The sequence below is a fragment of the Schistocerca americana genome, chromosome 4, assembly GCF_021461395.2.
Source record: "Schistocerca americana isolate TAMUIC-IGC-003095 chromosome 4, iqSchAmer2.1, whole genome shotgun sequence".
NCBI lineage: Eukaryota > Metazoa > Arthropoda > Insecta > Orthoptera > Acrididae > Schistocerca > Schistocerca americana.
Genome location: NC_060122.1, coordinates 98922660 through 98946916, shown reverse-complemented (window position 1 = coordinate 98946916; position 24257 = coordinate 98922660). Strand labels below are relative to the sequence as shown.

The 24257-nt window shown below is 38.9% G+C and overlaps 1 protein-coding gene across 1 annotated transcript in view; it reads left to right on the top strand.

The window, feature by feature from the left end:
• LOC124612534 (1-phosphatidylinositol 4,5-bisphosphate phosphodiesterase gamma-1) overlaps positions 1-24257 on the top strand; it is a 258728-nt gene that overhangs the window by 78234 nt on the left and 156237 nt on the right. The window contains exon 9 of the mRNA XM_047140800.1: positions 15316-15509. Coding sequence (XP_046996756.1) covers positions 15316-15509 — 194 coding nt within the window. The remainder of the gene's footprint in view (positions 1-15315; positions 15510-24257) is intronic.

The following is a 24257-nucleotide window of genomic DNA, read 5'->3' as shown; positions in this document are numbered from 1 at the left end:
ACTAAGCTCAGTAAAATGAGATTTACAGGACCCCATTCTTTTAAGGCCACAAATTATTCTTAGAGCTCTGTTTTTGCATTCTAAAAACCTTTATGCTGTGTGTTGAATATCCCCAGAAAATGATCCCGTATCAAAGCTATGAGTGGGACTGTGCGTAAAATGCCTGCAGTACTGATGGTTTGCTTGTTGTAGACTTTAATATTCTTAGACCATAGCACACAGAAAAATAGTTTCCTAGACAAGTTATTTATATGTGTCCCACTTTGTCTTGCTGAACCCACAAACCCAAAAATTTTGTGGCGCTTACATTTTCTAGGGACTAATCTTTCAGTCCTGTTTGAATAGACATTTGATTAAATGGAGAAAATAAATGAAAGTTGACACACACCATTTTTTAAATATTTATAATGAGTTTGTTTTTCGTAACCTGCTAAGAAAGTCTTTCCATTGAACTTTCTGCTGTTGACTGCAAGGTTTCCGAGCTGGATCCAGTAAGCAATATGCTGGTGTCATCAGCTAATAGGATACAGTCCACATAAATCAAGAAGAGCAGTGGACCTAAGATTGAACCCTGTGGCACATCACATTTTATCAGTAATTCACTAGAAAGGAAGGAATTGTTTCTTGTTTTGTCCTTAGTGTTGAATTTATGCTGAAGTAATACCTTCTGCCTCCAGTTTTTTATGTATGAGCACAACTAGCTATGTGCCACATCTCGTAGTTCTTGCCTTTCTAATTTTTCAAACAGAATATTATGATCTAGGATATTGAAGGCTTTTGACAGGTCTAGACAAATACCTGCAGCTAATTCATGTTGATCAAGGGATTTTAAAGTGCAGTATAAGAATTCAAAAACAGTTGTCTGCGTAGATTTAGAATTTGTAAAACCATGTTGTTGTACAGTAAGAAGTGAATATTTATTTATGAAACTTAAGAGCCTGTTGTAAAAGATTTTTTTCTAGTAGTTTTGAGAAGAAACTGAGCTGTGACACAGGTCAGTAGTTCAGTATTTGATCAGGAGAACCTTTTTTTTTAGCAGCAGTGAAATTTTTGCTAGTTTGAGAACATCTAGAATGCCACAAGTTTCTGGGGAAAGGTTGACATTTTTTGCCAGTGGTTTTGCTATGTGGTGAACACAAGCTTTTAGTATGAAGTCAGGTACTTCATCAGGGCCACTTGACATTTTATTGCTTAATGATTTAATTTTACTTATAATTTCATTGGAATTTGTTACATAAAACATACATAGAGGCATCTACAATCACTTATTTTCTGGAGAAACTGGGGACTGGTTCTTTGTAGATTACTAGAATGAGGTCTTCAGCTAGTGAAGCGAAATATTCATTGAATTTCGTCACAACAGATTTTAGGTTTGTGATGTTTGAGCCCTCTAGTATTAGTAATGATACATGTTTTTTTGTACTCGGGTACAAGTTTCTATCTTTATAACTCTCCACTTGGTTCTCATTTTGCTAGATGAGTTTCTTATCAAATTGTCATTCCAATTAGTTTTTGCCCATTAGACTACTTTACCATTTATTCTTTTGTAGGCTTTAGAATAGTCTGCAAATTCTTGGTTAACGCTATACTTCTTGCAACAATGCTACAGAAATCTGTTTCTCTCATTGGAAATTTTTATGCCTTTAGTTACCCATTGCTTATTGTTGTTAGGTTTTACTGTTTTTACTTCTGTGGAAATGCTACATTAAAATAGTGAAGAAATATATTATGAAAACTCGTGTACATGCTATCAGCATTGTTCTGAATGGAGCTTCTTTCTAAATTTTCCTTAGGAAGCAAGAAATTTTAAAAGTTCTAATGTTATCTTCAGAAAAAGTTATTTTTTCAATTACTTTTTTGCAACTGCTGCTACCCGTTGGAATTTCTACACACAGCATGCTCAGTACTCTACTCGTGAATTTGTAACTTGGGTCATATTTGGTCAATGATGGTGTTGGTACATTCTGTTAATCTTGTTGGGCTGTGTATTGTGGGGATTATATTGAACGTGTTGGATAGATTTATCAAAGCATCTCTAGTACTACTGTCTTTTGAAAAATCAAAATTGAAATCACCACACAGAACTATTTTCATATTTAATAGACTGATCCTGTTCAGCAGAACCCCTGCTTTGCTCATGAGGACTGGCAGATTTGCACTTAGTGCTCTATATGTGTTACTAATTATGAAATCAAGGCCTGGCAGTTTACTAATGGAAAGTTTGAAGGCAAGTCAATATAACTTTTGTTGATATCACATAAATTTATTTGCTCTTTCACAAAAATAGCTGAACCCTAGTGTTTGGGGAACTATTGGCTAAAATGACTGGCTAATGCATATCCAGAGATTGAGATAAATTTTATTTTGTCATTTCCCATCCAATTTTCAGTATTGCAAATTGTCTACATTTAGTTTATACTGGAGTAGTGCTTCCAACATGGTAATTTTATTCATGAGTGTCTGAACATTATGGTGGAATACAACAAAATCTGGCATTTAGAAACTTTAGTTGAAGCGGTTTGTAATTCCCCTCCCACCCCTTCTTCCTTATTCCATCTATTGTCCACATTAGATTTTTATAAAGATTTGAGTGTAAGCATTCACTTGAGCACGAACAACTGCTACAATTCCGCGTTGCATTGATAATGACCTGACACAGGTCGAAAGCTGATCTGCGTTGTGACTATAAATGTCATATTAAAGCAACTTAATTCTATGACTGATTGCTGCTCTATCTAACCCAATATAACCATAGTCGTTGTGTGCACCCACCCCATGGAGGGCAACCCGATGAAGAAATTTTAAGTGTGCCAATAGCTAGTAATATCAAATGTTTCTGAAAAAATAATTTTAACTGTACATTCAGAACTAGCACTTACTGATGATAACATCGAGACTAAAACATTTTATAAATTAATTCATTTTCATAAATTTTAGCTAGAAATATAACATACTGTGTATAAAATTATATGAAAGTTTTCAGAAAAGCAACTGAGATAATATTGACCTGTCCAAAATTCGAAAAATAATACTGGTGTTGACAACTACTGTTGAGGAATAGTAATGCTTAAGGAGGATGTCCCGTTAAGGATTTATAGTTTGTTATCTAGTGGCATTTCTAATACAGCAGTAACCCTAAAAAATTTTCGGTTTCTTTCTTGTGTGTGTGTGTGTGTGTGTGTGTGTGTGTGTGTGTGTGTGGCTTCTGTTTGCTGGTAGCAATCAACAGGTGAATTAACTTCTGGAGTGTGTACAAGTTTTACTTCAGTCATCTCTGTCATCTTCAGAGTCAACCATAATTTGCGTTTGACTGACCACCTGATTGTTGGCTTCTGGCCTATTCAGTTTAAACCACATGGTAATCTGCATTTGCCCGATGACATTTTTGGATGAACTCGTCTAAAACATCTTGCCCTTTCCATTTGTTTGCCACTTATCCTTTTCTCTTCACTCTTCCTTGAAATGAAGGTATGTATTTTTTTCGACGAGTAATTCCTTTCCTGGCACATTTAAATGAAATCCATGGACTGTGTGGGACCTTTACTCCAAGTGGCTTATGGCTACAATATCCACATCCTTCAAATGAGTAGTACATAATTCTGTCATACACTTGCTTGCAACATTAATTTTGTGGTTCACAAAAGCAAAGTAGCAGTAAGTGTATATACAGCTTAATGTACATCATTACACGCTCATGGTCTGACAATCATTATTTTATAATTGTTATTGGCATTTTCCCGAAGCTGGGAGGATAACCCTAAAGTTACTTTAAAGATGAAATTGGCACACACAAAAATGAAGTGTTATTTAACGGGTAGCTCTGTCAGTATTTTCTGGAATTGTAGAAGAGTAAGACCTTGAACCTTTGCCTATAAAAAGGATTTTCACACTATGATGTGACAGTAACTTTAAGAACCTAAAATGATCCATGTGCTTGTCATATAGCTCTACTTTTCAAAACAGTTTATGAAATTCACCAAATTTTAAGTGGTCTTTCAAGAGGAACTGCACCCACTTCCTCTTATGCTCCTGCTGTTTCTTTTCATTCAAATAATATAGTACCATGAGGATGCTCACATTGGTATTATCAATGTGTGGAACCTTTCTGTGTCTTGGCCAACTCTGTGGACAAGACCACTCAGCCAGTGGAGATTCTTGTCATGGACAACAACACTAAGGAGTGGGACTAAGCAGACTGACAGTGTGAAAGTGTGGCAAAAACATTGTTGGCCATCCCAGTTGTTAGACATGCTACTTTGACGCATGACTTTTTTGCTATTTTGACTGTACTAAATGGACAGTGCAGTATTCATCTGGGGCTCACTAGTGTAGAAGGTGTCACAAATTCATCTAATTAAAAAATCTGTAGGTCTCCCATGTTTACTTACATAAATAAGTGGACTTCTGGATTTTCCTTTGCGTGAGACAGTTTGTGTGTCAGATAGGTCAGACTAGAAATTCTGGATTCTAATATTTTACTGTTTGTGCCATTCTTATGCAGTCATTCATTGATTATCAAGGATTGTGTGTAATAATTTATTGTGCCTTTTTTAACATTTGCGAGTGCCACAGAAAATTCACACTATATCATCCATTGTAAACTTAATTTGTGTTTTTTAGAAGCTTTTGGCATCATAATCATTATTCAGAATTAATCATTGCTTATTTTAATTGTGTACTTACTTGAAGAATGGTATATCTTTGAGAATTTTCGGCTGCCTAAGAGCGTTGTGCGTAATGCATTCTGTACCGTCATGTATACTGTAAATTTTGACGGCAAGCTCATTAATCTATTCCATCTAAGTCAGTATTTAAAGTTTTTTGCTCATGAAGATATTTAGCTCCTATGAATTCGATGCCTGTGTTGCAATATTTTTTTGCACTTATTATAACTGTTGTGTTTATTTAGTTTCCCATCCCAACACTAGTTAACATTGCCAATTTTTTCCCCTCTCCTTGTATTGACACTGTTTTCAAGATTTACATGAATTTATTAGTGATCATAACCTTGAGAAATGCTTGAGAAACAAAGTCAACTTAGAAGAATCTGTAAGTGTTATTCCAAGTTTGTCTTTCGTTATTTACATAAACCACTTGTTTGGGCATTGTAGCTGCAAATCTTCAAGGGAACATGCAAATCAAATGAAATTAAAATAATATTGTCAAGGGCAATTTAAAATTAATTAATTTTTGTTCAGATAAACTTTGCACCAGTAACAAATTCAGCCCGTCTGGAAGCAGCCAAATCCAAGTGGAGCACCCATTTGGCATTACTTAGCTTGCATTTATCACAATTCTCTTGCCCAGCGCAAAGTTCCAAGTGACTGGAATGAAGCGTAGGTGACTCCTGTATATAAGAAGGGCAAAAGAACGGACATGCAAAATTACAGACCAATATACTTATCATTATTTTGCTTTAGAATTCTTGAACATATTTGGAGTCTGAATGTAATAAATTTCCTTGAGATGGAAAAGCTTCTGTCCACTGATTGGCACAGATTTAGAAAGCATTGCTTGTGTGAGACTTAGCTCATCCTTTTCTCACATGATGTCCTGCAAACCATGGATGAACAGCCACAGGCAGATTCCATATTCCTGGATTTCCGAAAAGTGTACAGTGTCCCACTGCAGACTCTTAATGAAACTACAAGCATATAGAATAGGTTCCCAGATATGTAAGTGGCTTGAAGAGTTCTTAAATAATAGGACCCAGTATGTCCTCTTTGATGGCAAGTGTTCATCAGAAATGAGGTTATTATCAGGAGTGTTCCAGTGAAGTGTGATACGGCCACTCCTGTTATCTGTATACATAAATGACCTGAAAGAGAGGATGAGCAATAATCAGAAACTGTGTGCTGAAGGCACTGTAGTGTATGGGAAGGTGCCACTGTTTGTACTGTAGGAGGATACAAGAGAACTTGGATAAGATTCCTAGTTGGAGTGATGAATGGCGGCTTGCTCTAAATGTAGAAAAATGTAAATTAATGCAGATAAATAGGAGAACCAATTGTGTGATGATCGAATACAGCATTAGCAGTGTGTTGCTTGACATAGTCACATCGATGAAATATCTAGGAGTAATTTTGCAAAGTAATATGAAATCAAATGAACATGTAAGGGCGGTAGCAGTTAGGGTGAATTGTCGACTTCAGTTTATCAGGGGAATTGTAGGAAGGTGTAGCTCAACTATAAAGGAGATGACATTCAGAACACCGAAGTGACCCATTCTTGAGTACTACTCAAGTGGTTGACATCCCCAACAGGTTGGATTAGAGGAATATATTAAATCAGTTCACAGCCAGACTGCTAGATTTGTTACCAGTCAACACACAAATATTACGGAGCTGCTTCATGAACTCAAATGGAAATCCCTCGAGAGAGTACAATGTTATTTTTTGCAAAACACCATTCAAAAAATTTTCAGAACCAGCATTGAAGTTGACTCAGATAATTCTACTGTGGCCAATGCACTTTTCACATAAGGATAGTGAAGCTGAGGTAAGAGAAATTAGGGCTCATACGGTGGCACATGGACAGTCATTTCTCCCTTGCTGTATTTGCGAGAGGAACAGAAAAGAAAATGACTAGTAGTGGCACAAGGTACCCTCTGCCATGCATCATAGTGTATCTTTCTTAATGTGTGTGTGTAGATGAACCTCTTCCCAGGTACATGATCAGTTAGTTACTCTTTGTATGCGGTTAGTAATTGCACTGACTGCTGTACAGTGATTAGAAGCTGCTTTGAATGGGCTTGTTGGGCAAAATGTTGAGAGACATGGACCAGAGATATCCGATAGGTACTGTCTCCTCTGGAGGAATACAGGACCTGTCACTGCGCATGTGATTCATTGTGAGTGGTGTGTGTATGGCAGGTCCAGAGGCCCTGTGCAGGTGTCCGTGGACCAGGGAGAGCTCAGTGTATTACACTCATACCACTAACCAAGAAATTCAAGGTAGTGTCTTCCACTGAAACTGAAACTGAACGTGAAGCAGTTACACACACTGCACGTGTTGAGTAACCTGCTGTATTCCATGTTGAAGGGAGGCAAATGCAAAAGGATAGGCGATCAGTTAATCATTGGCAGTTCATACGTATCTTGAATAATGGCACCCCTAAAGGAAATTGCAGCACGGGACAGAAGGATCACCTTCTGCACTCTATGTATTTGCGTGGCAGCCTCATTCAACACGTTGAAGAGGCACTTCCAGTAGCCATTGACAGATCAGAATGCAACCAACTGCAGATCGTAGCACACATTGGAACAACTAATGTGTGTTTTCTGAGAGATCCTACTTGGATCATTCCAGCAACTGGCAGAGAGGGCTGAGGAGAAGACCAGCCTTGCTGACAGTGTTTTGGCAGTTCAAACCTACAACAAATAATGCTACCCCATAGGGAAATGGCAGCAAGGGACAGGAAAGAACATCAGATGCTCTCAGTGTGTATGCCTGGGAGCCTCGCTCATCATGTTGAAGAGCCTATTCTAGCAGCCATTGAGGGAACAGGGTGCAACCAACTACATATTGTGGTGCACATTGGAACAAATGATACCTGTTGTCTGGGTTCTGAGGTTGTTCTTGGGTCATTCCATGACTGGCAGAGAAAGTTGAGAAGACCAGCCTTGTGCACGGAGATTCAACAAACCTCACAGTCCGCAATGTTGTCTCCAGAACTGATCAAGGCCCTCTGGTTCTGAGCTGATTAGAAGCCTTGAACCAGAGACCTCGAAGGTTCTGTGACTTCCTGGAGTTGTGCTAAAGGGTTGAGAATTGTAAGGCTCCACTAAAAGAATCAGGTATGCACTACACATCAGACACTGCTACCCAGGTGGCTTGCTTCATGTGGTGTGCACACAAGATCCCCCCCCCCCCCCCCCCCCCCCCCCCCCCCGTCCATCCTCATTCTCTCCTGTGACTCTGCGTCCAAATCAGATAGTGTTAGCTGTAGGAGGGTCCGAAATATTAGGGCAAGACTCACTCAAAGAAATGGCCCCCACACATGAAATAATTCCAGTGCTAGTGATCAGCTGCTGAAGAATTAACAACAGTGTGGTAGAGTTTGCAGCCATTCTTAAAAGCAGTGGGAGCTTATGTAATACCTAGTACAGAAGGCTAGCTAAAACCCAGAATTAATAGCAGTGAGATTTTTGGGGTAGGTGTAAGAGTATATTGAAAGGAGAGGCCAGTGGGAAATGGAGGCAGCGTATTTATCTCAATAGATTTATCTCAATAGACAAACTCAAATCCACTTTGATAGAAATGAAAGCTGCATGTGAGCTGTTTGGGCCAAGACTCGGCATCAAGGGTGGGTACGAACTTATAATTGGATCTTTCTATCTACCACCAGGCTCAGCCCCAGAGCTAACTGAAAACATTATAGAGAACCTCAGTTTGCTAGTATCAATGTTACCTAACCATACTGTCATCAGTGGAGGAGACTTGTACTGTCCAACAATTAGTTGGGTTGATTTATAGTTTTGTAAGTGGTAGGGATGACAAGACATTTTGTGAAACATTACTAATTGCCTTCTCTGATAGATATCTAGAACAGATACGTAGGGACTCCACTTATGAGGGAAATATAGAAGTCCTAATGGCAATGAAGAGACTTTATCTCTCTGAGGGTCTCCACATTGCAACTGGTATCAGTGACTATGAGGCAGTTGCAGCAATAAAGATTATTGTTTACAAAGATCAGCTACAGTGAGTAGGATTAATTACACAGATCAGCTAAAGCAAATTGGAAGGTTTATGTATTTATTGAGTTATTTAAAGAGCCAGTCATGTCACATCTCAGAGGAACCCGAAACAATTATTCTCTGGGCAGGAGCATATAGAAGAACTGTGGCTCAAATTTGAAAGAACAATTGACCATACACTACATAAACATGAACCTAATAGAATAGTTCATGATGGGAGGTACCTCCCATGGTATTCAATCATTGTGAAGAACTTCTAAAGAAACAGTGATATCTGCATAATAAGTTTAAAACAAAACACAGGGCCACAGATAGAGAGATACTGAATGAAACACATTTGGCTGTCAAGAGGGTTATGCTTGAAGCCCTCACCAACTAAAACAGCTGAATATTATTGAAAGATCTATCACAAAATCCAATTCTGATCGCATATAAGGGCTGTCACTGTCACCAAAATTAGTTTCCAGATACTCATGAATGACGTGGGAAATGAAATGGAAGGTAGTATAACTCTGTCATTTATTATCAAAAAATATGGGTAGAGTTGTAAAACTACCATAGGCTACTGCACACTATCATAAGTAGTCATAGATTACGGTAGTTTGTCTAGTAGCTTTGGTCAGTTAAGGCTTTGTCAACAATAGACACACACACACACACACACACACACACACACACACACACACACACACACACACACACACACGACTGCAGTCTCAGGCAACTGAAACCACACTGTGAGCAGCAGCACCAGTGCATGATAGGAGCAGCGACTGGGTGAGGGAAAGGAGGTGGCTTGGGCAGCGTAGGGGAGGGATAGTATGGTGGGTATGGCAGACCATGAAGTGAAGTGCTTCAGGTTGGGCGGCAAGCAGGGGGAGGTGCGAGGGGGGAAGTAGTGGAAAAGGATAGAAATAAATAAAAAATATAAAATAAAATAAATAAATAAAAGACTGATTGTGGTGGTTGAATGACTTTCCTTCTCATAATATTGTTACCTTCCATCCTGAATTTTCTATTGTTCAAAATTGGGATATTTCAGAGATGAAATATAATGTGAAGATAGTTCACCAAATATCTACGAGACAGAATACAGGATGTGTGACAGGCATGTGGGGTGTTAAGATGGCACTTGAACATTCAAGGTTTGCTTCTCCATCAGAATAAAATTACGCTATATGTTTTCAGGGGCCTATTTTGGTTAATGATCATTTTTGTGGACAATATTAGATAACAGGGTCAATCATCTTCATCTGGTGCCTCGAGCAATAGTATTAAATGCTCACTGCCTTGACTGTGTAATCACCAAAGACACACTTTTTCACCTGGTGAAGATGACTTTCACACTTTCCCAAATATTACATGAAAAATGAAATTGTCTATTCATCTGGACACCCGAGAATATACCATTCATCTGTTGTACCGGTAAAACCTAAAAAGTCAGAGGTCCCGATCTGTGAAAACAAACTGACCACTACTTTTTTCTCCGAGATGAAGACAGTAACTGAGTCTCCCACTACCTCTTGAGAGATACTGTTCTGATATCCTTTACCCCTGGGCTGTTTGTTTTAGATTGTGATGCTCGCTCCCCTTGTGCTTCAATATTGTAGTTTCCTTAGCCTTTCTGCCATCACACACAGTCTCTTCCAAAGGCCTGCCTACTTCAAACACATAGTTTTTCTTCCATATCAGCAAGGCTAACTTAATTGTTAGACCCATTTATTACTTTGGGAAAGCAAATGGAAGACCTGGCCGGGATGGCAGCACCATCGTTTCTATTCCTGAGGAACAGGGAGGGGAGGCACTAAAAGTGTACACTCCAGCATTCTTACGAGTAGAGTACAGCAGCAACGATGTATCCAATTATATGCTAATGCCCTGGATAGCACAACTAAATAATGACCAGCAAATTTTGTTTGGCATTGCTCCTTGCACACTATAACTGTGACACATTGTTTCCCAGTGTAAAGTGTATGAACCTGCATTTTATCTTAATAAGTCACTGCCCACTGCAATTCTGATACATCAGTTTTTCATAAAATTGTTGTAGAATAGCCTTTTCTGAACTATGTCATTTTGTTGTACATGATGGCTCGCTTTTTACAGTCACCCTATGGAAGCAAATCCCACAGACATGAATGTTTTTCTAGAGTTTCCTTGTTACCCTTGATATCCAGTTCCGTGCAACAGTCATAATGTTGCTGAACTTGCTGCGTAATAACACTTTTATCCTCATTGACAAAGAAATATTTATAGATTGCATGGGGTATGTGCTTGGCTAACACCCTGCTCTGAATTGTGCCTCCCATACATCCCATGTAGGCTTTCACAGCCGGCGTCTTCATCAGTAAACACTTCTGGGCTAAGGTGCCGTGGTCGATCTGTAGAACGTCTTCTCCCTGACGTTTTGTTCTCAACTACGGAGAACATCTTCCGAGCTGAGTCGACGACTGGCTGCTAGGAGATGGGGCTGCCGCTTATATGGAGATCGTAGAGGGCGCCACCGCACGCCATGTGATGTGCGGTGGTGCCCTCTACGATCTCCATATAAGCGGCGGCCCCAGCTCCTAGCAGCCAGTCGTCGACTCAGCTCGGAAGATGTTCTCCGTAGTTGAGAACGAAACGTCAGGGAGAAGACGTTCTACAGATCGACCACGGCACCTTAGCCCGGAAGTGTTTACTGATGGTGTGCCTCCCATTGTTATCTGCTCACCATTGACATACTGAATTTTAGTATTTTGTTTGTGCATTGTTTCATCTTCTCCATTAGCATTGTTAGTCCTTTCTCCTTCTCATTTTCAATGAATTTAATGATGTCATGGCTGCCTGTGAAGGCATTTTCTGTAATCACTGTCCTTGCCTACACTTTGAGGTAACAGTGCTCATTACTTTGAATGGGATCCTATTATATCCTATGGCTAAGTTAGTTCGCAATATGGCAGAGTCTGTGGTTGGCTTCGTCAAGTAATACATGTCTGTAAAGTATCATATTACATACAATTGAATCCATTGCTGTGGACATGGCTCTGACAGTGCATTACAACTTGATTTTGGGTCACCTGGAAAGATGTTTCAGTGTTGTTATTCAGCCTGTAAGTTTCTCTATGGCCATATGCAGAAAGATGACATTCTTATATGGGAATATTTATTGCAATAGGTACTGCAAGGGGAGGGGGGGAGCAGGAACAGACAGATGGTTGGTTGGTTGAATTAATTGATTGATTGGTAAAATAGCATAAAAATAAATGTGATACAAGAAAGCACACAAAGACACATTTGCCATTTGAATGATACTGTCAATAGCACATAATAAATTTAATATATATTTAATGCCATAAAAATTATTGACAGCAACAAAGACAAACAGTATTGTAATGTCGGTAACTTAATCTGCAGATTTGTGGAGAACCTTTGTTTACAAGTTCTGAATATTTCATGATAATTATTAATGTTTACCATTCCATTTAGAGTATGCATTAATAAGCAGGTCCCAATTTGTCCTAGTTCATCATGCATACATTATGCACCAGCACTGCTGCCTGTCCATACAGATCCATGATGAGTCCTGGTATCAGCTTCTGGTCTCCAGCATTAAATGATCAGTATGTGTACCCTTACAAATGTAGATCCTTTCCAATAAACTTTTTCTCCATTTCATCATGGCATAAATTTTAATGCTGGCACCACTGAGTATCAGCATTTTTTGACTCCCACAAATTTTCTGGTACAATGGGCATTTTGTGATAATTTCCTGCAACAAATACAGGGTATCAATAGGAAACAGCTGCTGAGTTTCATAACTGCAAAACAATTGTTCTCCATCATGCACAGATGCACTTACTCCACTGGGCTGCGATTAACAAGGCTATAGGTACTTACTATCCTTGTTTTTGCCAGTATTTTGACCATCTTTGAAAAATTGCATGCATAAACAACACACACAATCTCCAGAAGTGTTCTCCCACTCTATGGTAGTGAGTGCACTACTGTGAAACTACTTGAAAAATTGAAACTTTGTACTGGACTGGAACTCAGTGTAGACACTTGCATTTCACAGGCAATGCTCTATATAACTGAGGTAGCCAACCATGACAGGTGACCCATCTGCACAACTTTAATTCTACTGGCTCCTCTTTTGTATTTTTAAAACTTCACACTCCTCATTTTGTATTTTTAAAAGTTCACAGGAGTTCATGTGCATACCTTGTTGCATTAGCACTCTTGGGGAAAGAAATCTTGAAAAGCTAGCTTAGCCATAGCCTACGAGTTATTTTCAGAATGAGTCTTTCACTCTGCAGTAGACTATGCACCGTTGTCAATCTTCCTAGAACATTAGATTATTTTGCTAGGCTGCTACTGGAATACAGACCCTGTCATTTGCAGGCAATGTTATGACATCTGTCAAAGAATGACTATTGATCTGCCTTCACAATTCTACCAGTATGTCTCATATTTTCAAAATTAGACACTTTTAGCACATTATCTCATGACATGCAGCTCTGACCGTAAATGATGATGATGATGATGATGATGATGATGATGATGATCCTTTTTGGTCTTTGCATTGGCCTTGACTCTTAGCTGTCAGAAATGGAATGAGAGATGCTATTTTCTGCCACTATCATTACGGAACTGTAAATTATTGGAAGTGCTCACTGCTTTGTACAATAGCCCAATCCTAAATCCCACATACATCTGCACTCACCTTTTGCAGAGATTGACTTGCAGTCTTTTAACTGTTTGGGAAACTTACTTTTTAGGTATTTGATTGTATTTTATTAATGGCATCTTCATAGTCTGAACCTTTGACAAGATATCTTTCCCCCTGTCTTCCAAAACTTCACCATTTTTTACAGAGTTGTCTGTTGGGAGAAATTAGTCCAACTATAGGACCTTACAGGACTATTCCCATGTCAGTACTCTTGGTTGATGCTGGTGAACTGCCTCATGAAAGGTAGCAGCAACTTATCATTGCGTAGTCAAACTGGTGACGAAATACACTGCCACCATCGAGCCAGAAGATCATTCACAGTGTGTAGAAATTGTGTAGAAGAAATTGATATGACAGATGTTAATGCTCTCAAACAGGGAAGGAAGAAGTATGTTCCTTGGATGTTAGAGACCCAGAATAATATTGTAGATGGCAGAATTTAACAAACTGTATGCATCATCAACCTTCTTCAAGAAAATTTTTGTGCTATTTTAGATCAGTGACATGAGAACACAATTTGAAGTGGTCAGTTCTTCCTTTACTCTGTTCTTAATAACAATTTTATTGCATCATCTTCTCATTAAATAGACCACTTCCTGTTCAGCTTATAGCCCACTTCCTGTTCAGCTTCTGTCTTTAAACTGTATGTCTAGAGAATTGATTTTCCCTAACTTTGGGTCTTCTGTATGATTCTTCCAATGCTGTCTTCAGTGAGATACATGAATACTGAGCAGTACCAAGTGTTTTTACCTGACAAGAAATGGCATCAGATTACAACCATTTGTAGCAAATCACCACTTTCTGTTTTGAAGAACCTTTAATAAACAAAAGACACAATATGCAAGTATGACAATGAAAAGTCCTGGGTGTAACATAAATAATGGAAAGAGTAAAGGTAATAACTCTTATAACTGTGGTGTTCAGCAGTAGGTAGGCGCAGAAGCAAACTAAACGCAGTGCTAGGCTTTCTGACAATATCCTTCCTCAAAGCAAACCATAGTTGGAGTCACAAAAGATGGCCTTTGAGTTTAGGTTTGTGCTGATCACCTAAATCATGTATTTCCTGACAGCCACTGAGTGTTGAGAAGTGTTCTGAGCACTCTGCTGTGAATGTTGTGTGCAATGCAAGCATTGTATGCAATTGTAGTGAGCTACTTAGTGAAATTTTATTCCATTTGATTGCGAAATGCCATGGCTGATGGTGGTGGTGGTGGTGGTGGTGGTGGTGGTGAGCAACAAATACTAAACAAGCAAGCAATTTGTGGGGTACACATTTTCATCAAGCACAAATCATGTCTGTGCATGTTGGAACTGGTAAAAATTAAGTCCCCATCCTTGTTTCGACCTGCGCAAATCGCCATTGTTCATGGACCACACACTTATAAGGCAACATTTTCAGTCTTGTATATGTATCTATCAACCACTAAACACCTCAGTTGTATGGCAAGTTGTTACCTGTACTTCTTCCATGATTTACAGATACAAACAATTTATACATTTCACTCATTTATGTGATGAAAACACAATTTAGATGCTAATTTAAAAACAATGTTTCTTGACTATTAAAAACATGAGTGAGTGTAGTTCCCATACAAGGCATTTATACCACTATGTAAATCAAGGAGATAATGTGAGTGTGTTGAGATGCAAAAAGTAGACAAATCAGCTAGCTAATGGTACAGTTATAGCACCCCCACCAATAAGACTGTGGGTCTTACTGTAGTGTTTTCCTCGAAACTGTCGTTGCTTTACAGCAGCAAAAGGGTGTAAGTGGACAGGTTAATGATTAGTTGAACTGAGGTACTGTAAGCCGTAATCAGGGAAGTTGATAGTACTACTATGACAAATTTTTTCTTATGTTTCAGTTTTTTTAAGTTTTTGAGCTACTTGTGTTTTCATTTACAGCAAGGGACGTGGATCTCAGAAACACAGTTAAAAATGGCATCTTGTATCTGGAAGACCCTGTGGACAAGGAATGGAATAAACACTTCTTTGTATTAACAAAAAATAAATTATTTTACACCGACTCCTTTCATGATGAGCAAGAAGGCGAAGGAGAGGAAGAAGAGGAAGAGAGTGGTTTTCATAGACCTAAGGAGGTGAGTGTGATGCAATACTGGAGTTTTCAGTTAAGATTTTGGAATGCTGTTCTCTTAAAATCATTTGTTATTTATCACTTGTAAATAAATTTTTATATTCATTTAAGTTGCTGGCAGTGCTGTGGAGACATCAATCTGTATACAGATGCCATTTTGTGTGTCACCTGCAGTCATAAAGATGTCACTCTTCCTGAGTAATAACCAAATATTATCTTTTTAAATATGCAGTAAATCCTGTTGTGTTGTGGAGAATTTTTCCTGCTATTGCATGCTCTACCAGCTTAGCATTTCTTTTAAATTTTCTTTTGATGTGTTGTTCGTAGTACCATTGAGTAGAATATCATTATCAGTCACCATTAGACATCCACTGCTACACTTTTTCATGTGTTACAATCTTGAGCTATATGCATGCATGTTGCTACTGCTCATTTCATAATTCCATCTACAGGTCATTTATTAGATCTTTGTCTCAGTACTTTCTTATACCTTAGAATGTGGCCGGCAACTATGAGAGGGTGTATTAGAATGTGTGTGTGTGTGGCTTCGTGTGTGTCAGTGTGTGTGCTGTTAATAGATAAAGAGCTGGTGCTCGAAAGCTCATGTGAATGCTGTTTTCTGTTATGTTTCTGTGCTCCACATATTGATCTGCTATAGGTGAGTCATTGCTTTTCCCTTAATTTATATATTACTCCCTCCAGAAATTTCAGTTATTGTTATACATTGCTATGCTAGGGTGCACAGAGAGAGGACATAGAAATTTAGAATCACAAAAACAACTTCAACATAGGAGGAGGAGGAGGAGGAAGAGGAGGATTGATATTGGACAAGTTGTGGGCCTTAGTTCTAAATAAAACAAATAGTACTGACTTTTCCCCAATACAAGCTCCAGAACACATATCGGCGTGACTCCGTGATCTTAGACAGCAGTCTGATGACGTCATGAACCGACTGTTGCATGGGTACATATAAACATTTCAGTTTTCTGAAGTTGGTTGAGATTAGTTGCTTTTTGAGTTGTTAAGCCTCTGATGATGTCTCCAACATTGGAATATGAATCATTAGGCAAATAATTATTCCTTGGATGGTGGCCATATGCCCATAAAACAAGTATCAACATTAAGACAACTTTCTGCTAGTGGCTACAAGTCCTGATCACTTCCATTTCATTTTCATTGCAGTCTATTCCCTGGTATGTTGGTTTGTTTTCCTACTGCTGCTACTAATTCCCAACATGCATCTCTCCATTGCTGATTGACCAGTCCTCAGTTTTTGAATCATTTTTGCATTAAAAGTCCATATCTCATTGCCACAAATCAAAGTTGGTAATACACAATCATAAACTTTGTTTCACATGTGTTGGGTAATCTGTTTTCAATACTCTAATTACTTTACTAAAAGTACAGCTGGCCATTTTTATGTTGCTGTTCTTTTTGCCAGGCCAACTGCATTCAATTACACTAAATACAAAAACTCATCAATTGGTTCTCAGACTTGGCTATTAATTTATATTTTTTGAATGTTGATTAAACCAGTGTACAATCTTATTACAATTGGTTTTTTAGTGTTTTGCTCTTGCTTCATTACGTTTTTCTATTTTCTGTAGAAGTATATAGGTGCTGGAGGCAAACAGTACAATAACACAACCAAAGTTTGTCTACAGAATCAGCTACACAAAAGTTGTACAGATATATTCCATTAAATGCAAACTCTAACTCTACTGATAGTCCTTATTCCTTTTATTTTTATAAAATAACCTGATCTCATTAGGAGCTTCAAGTGTTTTACATGTACAGATCTTTTAGCATACTGTTTATTTAATTAATGATAATGCTTATTATTTTGTTAATAATAATACATGGTGTCCAACTTCGCTTCCGCTGTTTGCCAATAGGTAGCGACAACGGTAAGTAGCCATTGAAAGACGCAGATCATAGACATCAGGCAGTTAGCTTGGACTTTCTGGAGGTATTTGTATGTTTAGCCATGTATGGAAGTGAAACATGGACGATAAATAGTTTGGACAGGAAGAGAATAGAAGCTTTCGAAATGTGGTGCTACAGAAGAATGCTGAAGATGAGATGGGTAGATCATGTAACTAATGAGGAGGTATTGAATAGAATTGGGGAGAAGAGGAGTTTGTGGCACAACTTGACGAGAAGAAGGGACCGATTGGTAGGACATGTTCTGAGGCATCAATGGATCACAAATTTATTATTGGAGGGTAGCTTTGAGGGTAAAAATCGTAGAGGGAGACCAAGAAATGAATACACTAAGCAGATTCAGAAGGATGTAGGTTGCAGTAGGTACTGGGAGATGAAGAAACTTGCACAGGATAGGGTAGCATGGAGAGCTGCATCAAACCAGTCTCAGGACTGAAGACCAACAAAAACAACAACAACAACAGCTTGGACCTCAGTCAACATAACCTCATTCAAACATTAGTCGATTTGTGTCTGCATCATAAACTTGCTCTCGATTGAAAATGTCAGTTTACGAGCCTAATTCTCATCATTTGTGGGAGGTGTTACTGTTTTGTTTCAATATGAAGAAAGCAGCAGCCAAGTCTCATCAAATGCTCTCAAGTACATATGGTAAGCATGCTATTAGTGAAAGAATGTGTCGTGAGTGGTTTCAACTCTTCAAGAACGGTGATTTTAATGTCGTAGACCGGCAGAGTGGTGGAAGAGAGAATGTTTTCGAAGATGCAGAATTGGAGACATAGCTGAGTCAAGACTCGCATCAGACTCGAGTAGAATTGGCACAATTAGTGGGAGTGACACAGCAAGCCATTTCAAAACGTCTCAAGGCTATGGGCATGATTCAGAAAGAAGGTTCTTGGGTTCCGTGTGAGCTGAAACTAAGAGACGTTGAACGGTGTTTGTGAACAGTTGCTACAGAGGCAAAAACGGAAGGGATTTCTGCATCGCATTGTGACTGGGGATGAAAAACGGGTTCATTACGATAACCCTAAATGCAAAAACTCATGGGGATATCCCGGCCATGCATCCATGTTGATGACCAAACCGAATATTCACGGCTCCAAGATCATGCTCACCATTTAGTGGGACCAGCTTGGCGTCATGTACTATGAGGGCTTAAAAACAAGTGAAACAATCACAGGTGCTTATTATAGAATGCGATTCATGCATTTGAGCTGAGCATTAAAAGACAAATGGCCACAATACAGCGAGAGGCACGATAAAGTGATTTTGCAGCGCGACAATGCTCGACCCCACGTTGCAAAAGAGGTAAAATGTGCTTGGAAACATAAAAATGGGAAGTCCTACCTCACCTGCCATATTCTCCAAATATTGCTCCCTCTATCACCTGTTTAGATCAATGGCACATGGCCTGGCTGACCAACACTTCCGATCTCGTGAAGAAGTCACAAATTGGATCGATTTGTGGATTGCTTCAAAAAGATTTTTTCAGCGCGGGATTCATACACTGCCCAGAAGATGGGAGAAAGTAGTGGCCAGCAATGGAAAATACTTTGAATGACACATGTTTAACCAATTTGTTTCATTAAAGCCTTAAATGCTGGGGAAAAAAACGGCGAAAGCAAAGTTGTACATCTTGTAGCAATAACAACAACAGGGATAAAACAAGTATGATTATGGGTAAGAGTACAAAAATGAGGTGGTGGTTTTTGTGGTCTTCAGTCCGAAGACTGATTTGATGCAGCTCTCCATGCTCCTCTATGGTGCACAAGCCTTTTCCTCTCTGAAGAATTATTGCAACCTAAGCCCATTTGCACCTGCTTATGTATTCATCCTATGGTCTTCCCCGTAATTTTTACCCTGACACTTCCCTCCATTACCAAACTGATAAGTCCTTCATATCTCAAAAGGAGCTCTGTCATTCGATACCTTCTTTTAGTTAAGCTCTGCCATATTTCTTTTCTTCCCAGTTCAATTCAGTACTTCATAATTTCTCAATCTATCCAGTATAATCTTCAGCATTTTCCTGTAGCATAGTCTACACTCCAGGCAAATACATTCAGAAAAGATTTCCTAACAGTTAGATTTATGTTAGGTGGTAACCAATTCCTCTTCTTCAGCAATGCTTTTTGTACTTTAGCCAGTCAGCATTTTATATCTGTTCTTCTGGGCATGGTTTTTTATTTGAGGGATGTACAATAGCTTGTAGTTAGGTGACGGGCTAACTCGGCCCCAAATTCAGTACGGAATCTGACAGGGATTCCATCGGGCCCTGGAGCTTTGTCCAATTTTAATGATTTCAGCTTTTTGTCAACATCTGACACTGATAATTATTTCATTCACCTTTCCAGTGGTCCAAGGATTAAATTGGGGCAATTCTCCTGGGTTTTCCTTTGTAAAGGAACATTTGGAAAGTTAAGCATTTCAGCTTTTGCTTTGCTACCCTACGTTCCAGTTCCTGTCTCATTCACGAGGGACTGGACATTAACTTTGGTGCCACTAACAGCCTTTACGTATGGTCAGAATCCCTTCGGACTCGGTGAAATCTCATTTGACAATATTCTGCTATGGTAGTCACTGAAGGCATCATGCATTGCTCTCTTGACAACCAAACGTGTTTCATTCAGCATTAGTCTATCTACGGCCCTATGCTGCTTTTTTTTTAATGCAGTAATCTCTGTTTCTTTAGAAATTCCTTTACAGTGACTATATACCAAGGAGGTTCCCCCCATTATGAACTATTTTACTGGGTACATATCTATCTAGTGCATGGTCAACTATTCATTTAAACCTGAGCCATAGTTCCTCTACGTGCTAAAACTTTGAAGTTCCTCACTGAGATATGACACTACTGATTTTTTATCTAGTTGAGTGAACATATATGTCATCTTGCTTGTTTTAGTTGTCTTTAGTTGCCACAGCCATGTCATGGTCACTGATACTGGTTTCGATGTGAACATTCCCAAAGAGGTCAGGGCTATTTGTTGCCATTAGATCCAGTAAAACTGAAATGATCATATGGCATTTATTTGCTGGGATAACCCCTTTGGGGTTCGGCCACCATGTTGCAAGTCTTTTTAGTTGATGCCACTTCAGTGACTTGCATGTCAATGATGATGGACACACAACAACCAGTCCTGTGTTGGGAATTGAACCTGGGCCCCCTTGCATGGTAGGCGGTAACGCTATCACTGCGCTATGGAGGCGGACATTAGATACAGTATACTTCCATCATGAGCGGGGTTCCTAACTATCTCTTCTGGGTAGTTTACAGAGAAGGCATTTAGTAATGTTTCACAGAATGTCGTACCGTGCTCACTGTAATTTTCTCAGTTAATTGTTGGATAATTAAAGTCTTCACCGATGATTACAATATGATTGGGGAACTTACGTACAGGTGAACTTAGGTTTTCTCTAAAGGTTTCTGTTTATTCAGGATATGTGGCTGGTGATCAATAGAAGGATCCAGTTGTTATTTTATGCCCACACCTGATACTGAGTCTTGCCCAAACAATGTCACACGCAGCTTCAAATTCTATCTCGGTGGATTTCAATTTCGAGTTTACTGCGACAAATACACCACCTCAATTTCCCATTTGCCTTTCCTATTGTTTGTGCAGGATACAGTATCAGAGATGACATAAAATTATAATAGGATCCTTCTATCAACCAACAGATTCTACTCTTGATGTCACTGAAAACTTCAGAGGAAAACTCAGTTTGCTTGTAAGTAAGTTTCCTAATCATATTGTGATCATTAAGGTCTCCACGAATCATCCAACAGCCAATTGGGATAATTATAGTTTTGTTAGTGGTGGGTGTAGCAATACATCCTGTGAAATGTTACTAAATGCCTTCTCTGAAAACTACATGGAATAGACAGTTAAGAACCTCACTCATGATTGAAATATGTTTGATCTAACAGCAACAAACAGAACTGGCTCTTTCAAGAAGTCCACATCAAAACTGTTATCAGTTACCATGAGGCAGTTGTAGCTACAATGTATTCCAAAACACAGATACTTACATGTTTAGCAAACTAGACAGAAACAGTAGTGTCATACCCAAGTGAGGAATTTAAACTTCTAGATCAGGACAAGAACAAGTGGTGAACTATGGCTCAAGTTAAGTTAAAAGAATACTTGACTATGCACTGAATAGATATGTATCCAGTGGGCAGTTCATAATGGGAGAGATCCTCTGTGGTATACAGTCACTTTAATGAAACTTCTAATGAAACACAGACTACTGCATAACAGGTATAAAACAAAACATAGCGGTACAGATAGAAAGAAGCTGAATGAAATGTGTTTTGCAATCAAGAGAACAATGTGTGAAGCTTTCATTGACTGCTATAGCAGAGTGTTGTCTTATGATCTTTTACAAAATCCAAAGAAATTCTGGTCATGTGTAAAGGTTGTTAGTGGTGCCAAAGTTAGCATCTAGTCCCTAGCAAATGAAACAGAAACTGAAATTGAAAGTACCAAAGCAAAAGCTGAAATGCTTAATTATGTTTTCAAATCTTGCTTCAGAAAGGACAATCCAGGAGTATTGTACCAATTTAATTCTCCTTCCACCATAAAGATGAGTGAAATAGATATTAGTGTCAGTGCTGTTGAGAAACAGTTGGAATTGTTAAAATTGAACAAACCTCCAGGGCCTAATGGAATCCCTATCAGATGCTATACCCAGTCGCAGCTGAGTTAGGCCCTCCGTTAACTATAATCTATTGTAGATCTATTGTAGATTTGTTGAACAAAAAGCTGTGCCCAGTAGCTAGAAGAAAGCACAGGTCACACCTGTCTACAAGAAGGGTAGCCAAAGTGATCCACAAAACTACTGTCCAATATCAGTGACATCCATTTGTTGTAGAACCGTAGAAAATATTGTGATCCCCAACATAATGAGGTATCTCGAACGGAATGTCCTCCTCCATGCCAACCAGCATGGATTTTGAAAACATAGATCATGTCAAACCCAACTCGCACTTTTCTCACATGACCCCCTGAGAGCCATGGACCAAGGCAGTCACGTTAGATGTAGTATTTCTCGAGTTCTGAAAAGCATTTGACTCGGTACCACACCTATGCCTATTATCAAAAGTAGAACCATATGGGCTACCAGACAAAATATGTGGCTGGATTGAGGATTTCTTGGTAGGGAGGATGCAGCATGTTATCGTGGATGGAGAGTCATCGTCAGATGTAGAAGTAACTTCAGATGTACCTTAGGGAAATGTGTTGGGACCCTTGTTCATGCTGTATATTAATTATCAGACTTTTTGCGAGCACTGTAATTATCTATAATGAATTACTGTCTGAATGAAGCTGTGCAAATATTATCAGACCTTGATAAGATTAAAAGTGATGCAGCGATTGGTGACTTGCTTTAAATATTTTACAAAAAATAAAATTGTGCACTTCAAAAAACGAAAAAAAAAAATGTAGTATCCTATAAATATAATATTAGTGAGTCACAGTTGGAATGCGTAAACTCATACAAATACTTGGATGGAACATTTAGTAGAGACATGAAATGGGATAGTCACATTAGGCGTAATTGGGGGTAAAACAGGTAGAATACTTGGGAAATGCCATCCGTTTACAAAGGAGATTGCTTGAAAATCACTTGTGTGACCCATTCTAGAATACTACCCATGTGTGTGGGACCCATATCAAATAGTATTAGCAGGGGATATTGAACATATACAGAGAAGGGCAGCACAAATGATCAAATGTTTGTTTGGCCCACTGGAGAGTGTCACTGATTTGTTGAGAACTGAACTGGCAGAGTCTTGCAGATAAATGTAAACCATTAACAAAGTTTCAAGAACCAGCTTTAAATGATAACTCTAGGAGTATACTGTGAGCCCCTTTATATTGCTCCCATAAGGATCATGAGGATAAGATTAAATTAATTACAGCATGCAAAGAGAGATTTAACCAATCGTTTTTCCCACACTCCATATGTGAATGGAATGGGAAAAAGCCCTGATACAGTGGGATGTGTCTCTGCTATGCACTTCAGAGTGGTTTACAGAGAGTATACGTAGATGTAGGTCACCCAGTATTCCCAAAACTCCATTCGCAACACATCTTCCCATGTAGCATGCACCACTTGGCACGAATGACATCACACTTTGGGTTGGATGCCAAGAACTATGGAAAGGGACGTGGGAAGAGATGTGTTGTGACACACTTCATCAGGTTCATGAGTTGAGGCCTGTCCAGCATGGGAGGCCCTGTCAGTAGCTCTACTGTCCTCTCCTTCACATGAACACACAAACGTCTCTGCCCATGTGGTCAGTACTAGAATAAGGTGGTGTTCTTTGAAGAGGAAATCAAAATTGCTAACATCAGAAATATGTTGCATGCATGCATTGTTCAACAGCTTAGACTGTGCCTAGAAAGACCTTGTGTGGTAACACTGTTGTAATCAACTGGAAGTACAAGCATTTGCACAACTTTCTTTCTGAGGTATAAGGGGAAGGGTCGTTTATGTTTTCCTAGTGCATGGGGAAATATTGATACTTTCTGGCTAACTGTACCTGTATATGCAGCCCATTTTAAGTTTCCATCTAATATTATTGCTGCACTCTTTGCTGACGGACACAACTTATATTTTTCTTATTATGTACAAAATACAGGAAGTATACTTTAAATGTCTGGAGAATAAGGCTAGAACGACCAATCTAGATTGCTTTGGTTTTGAATAGTTGAAGTATTAACTCAGTCTTCTATGTCTGTTGTAAAAACGTACACAAGTCAGCATTGACATTCTTGATAGCTGTCCTCATGTTAATTGGTTG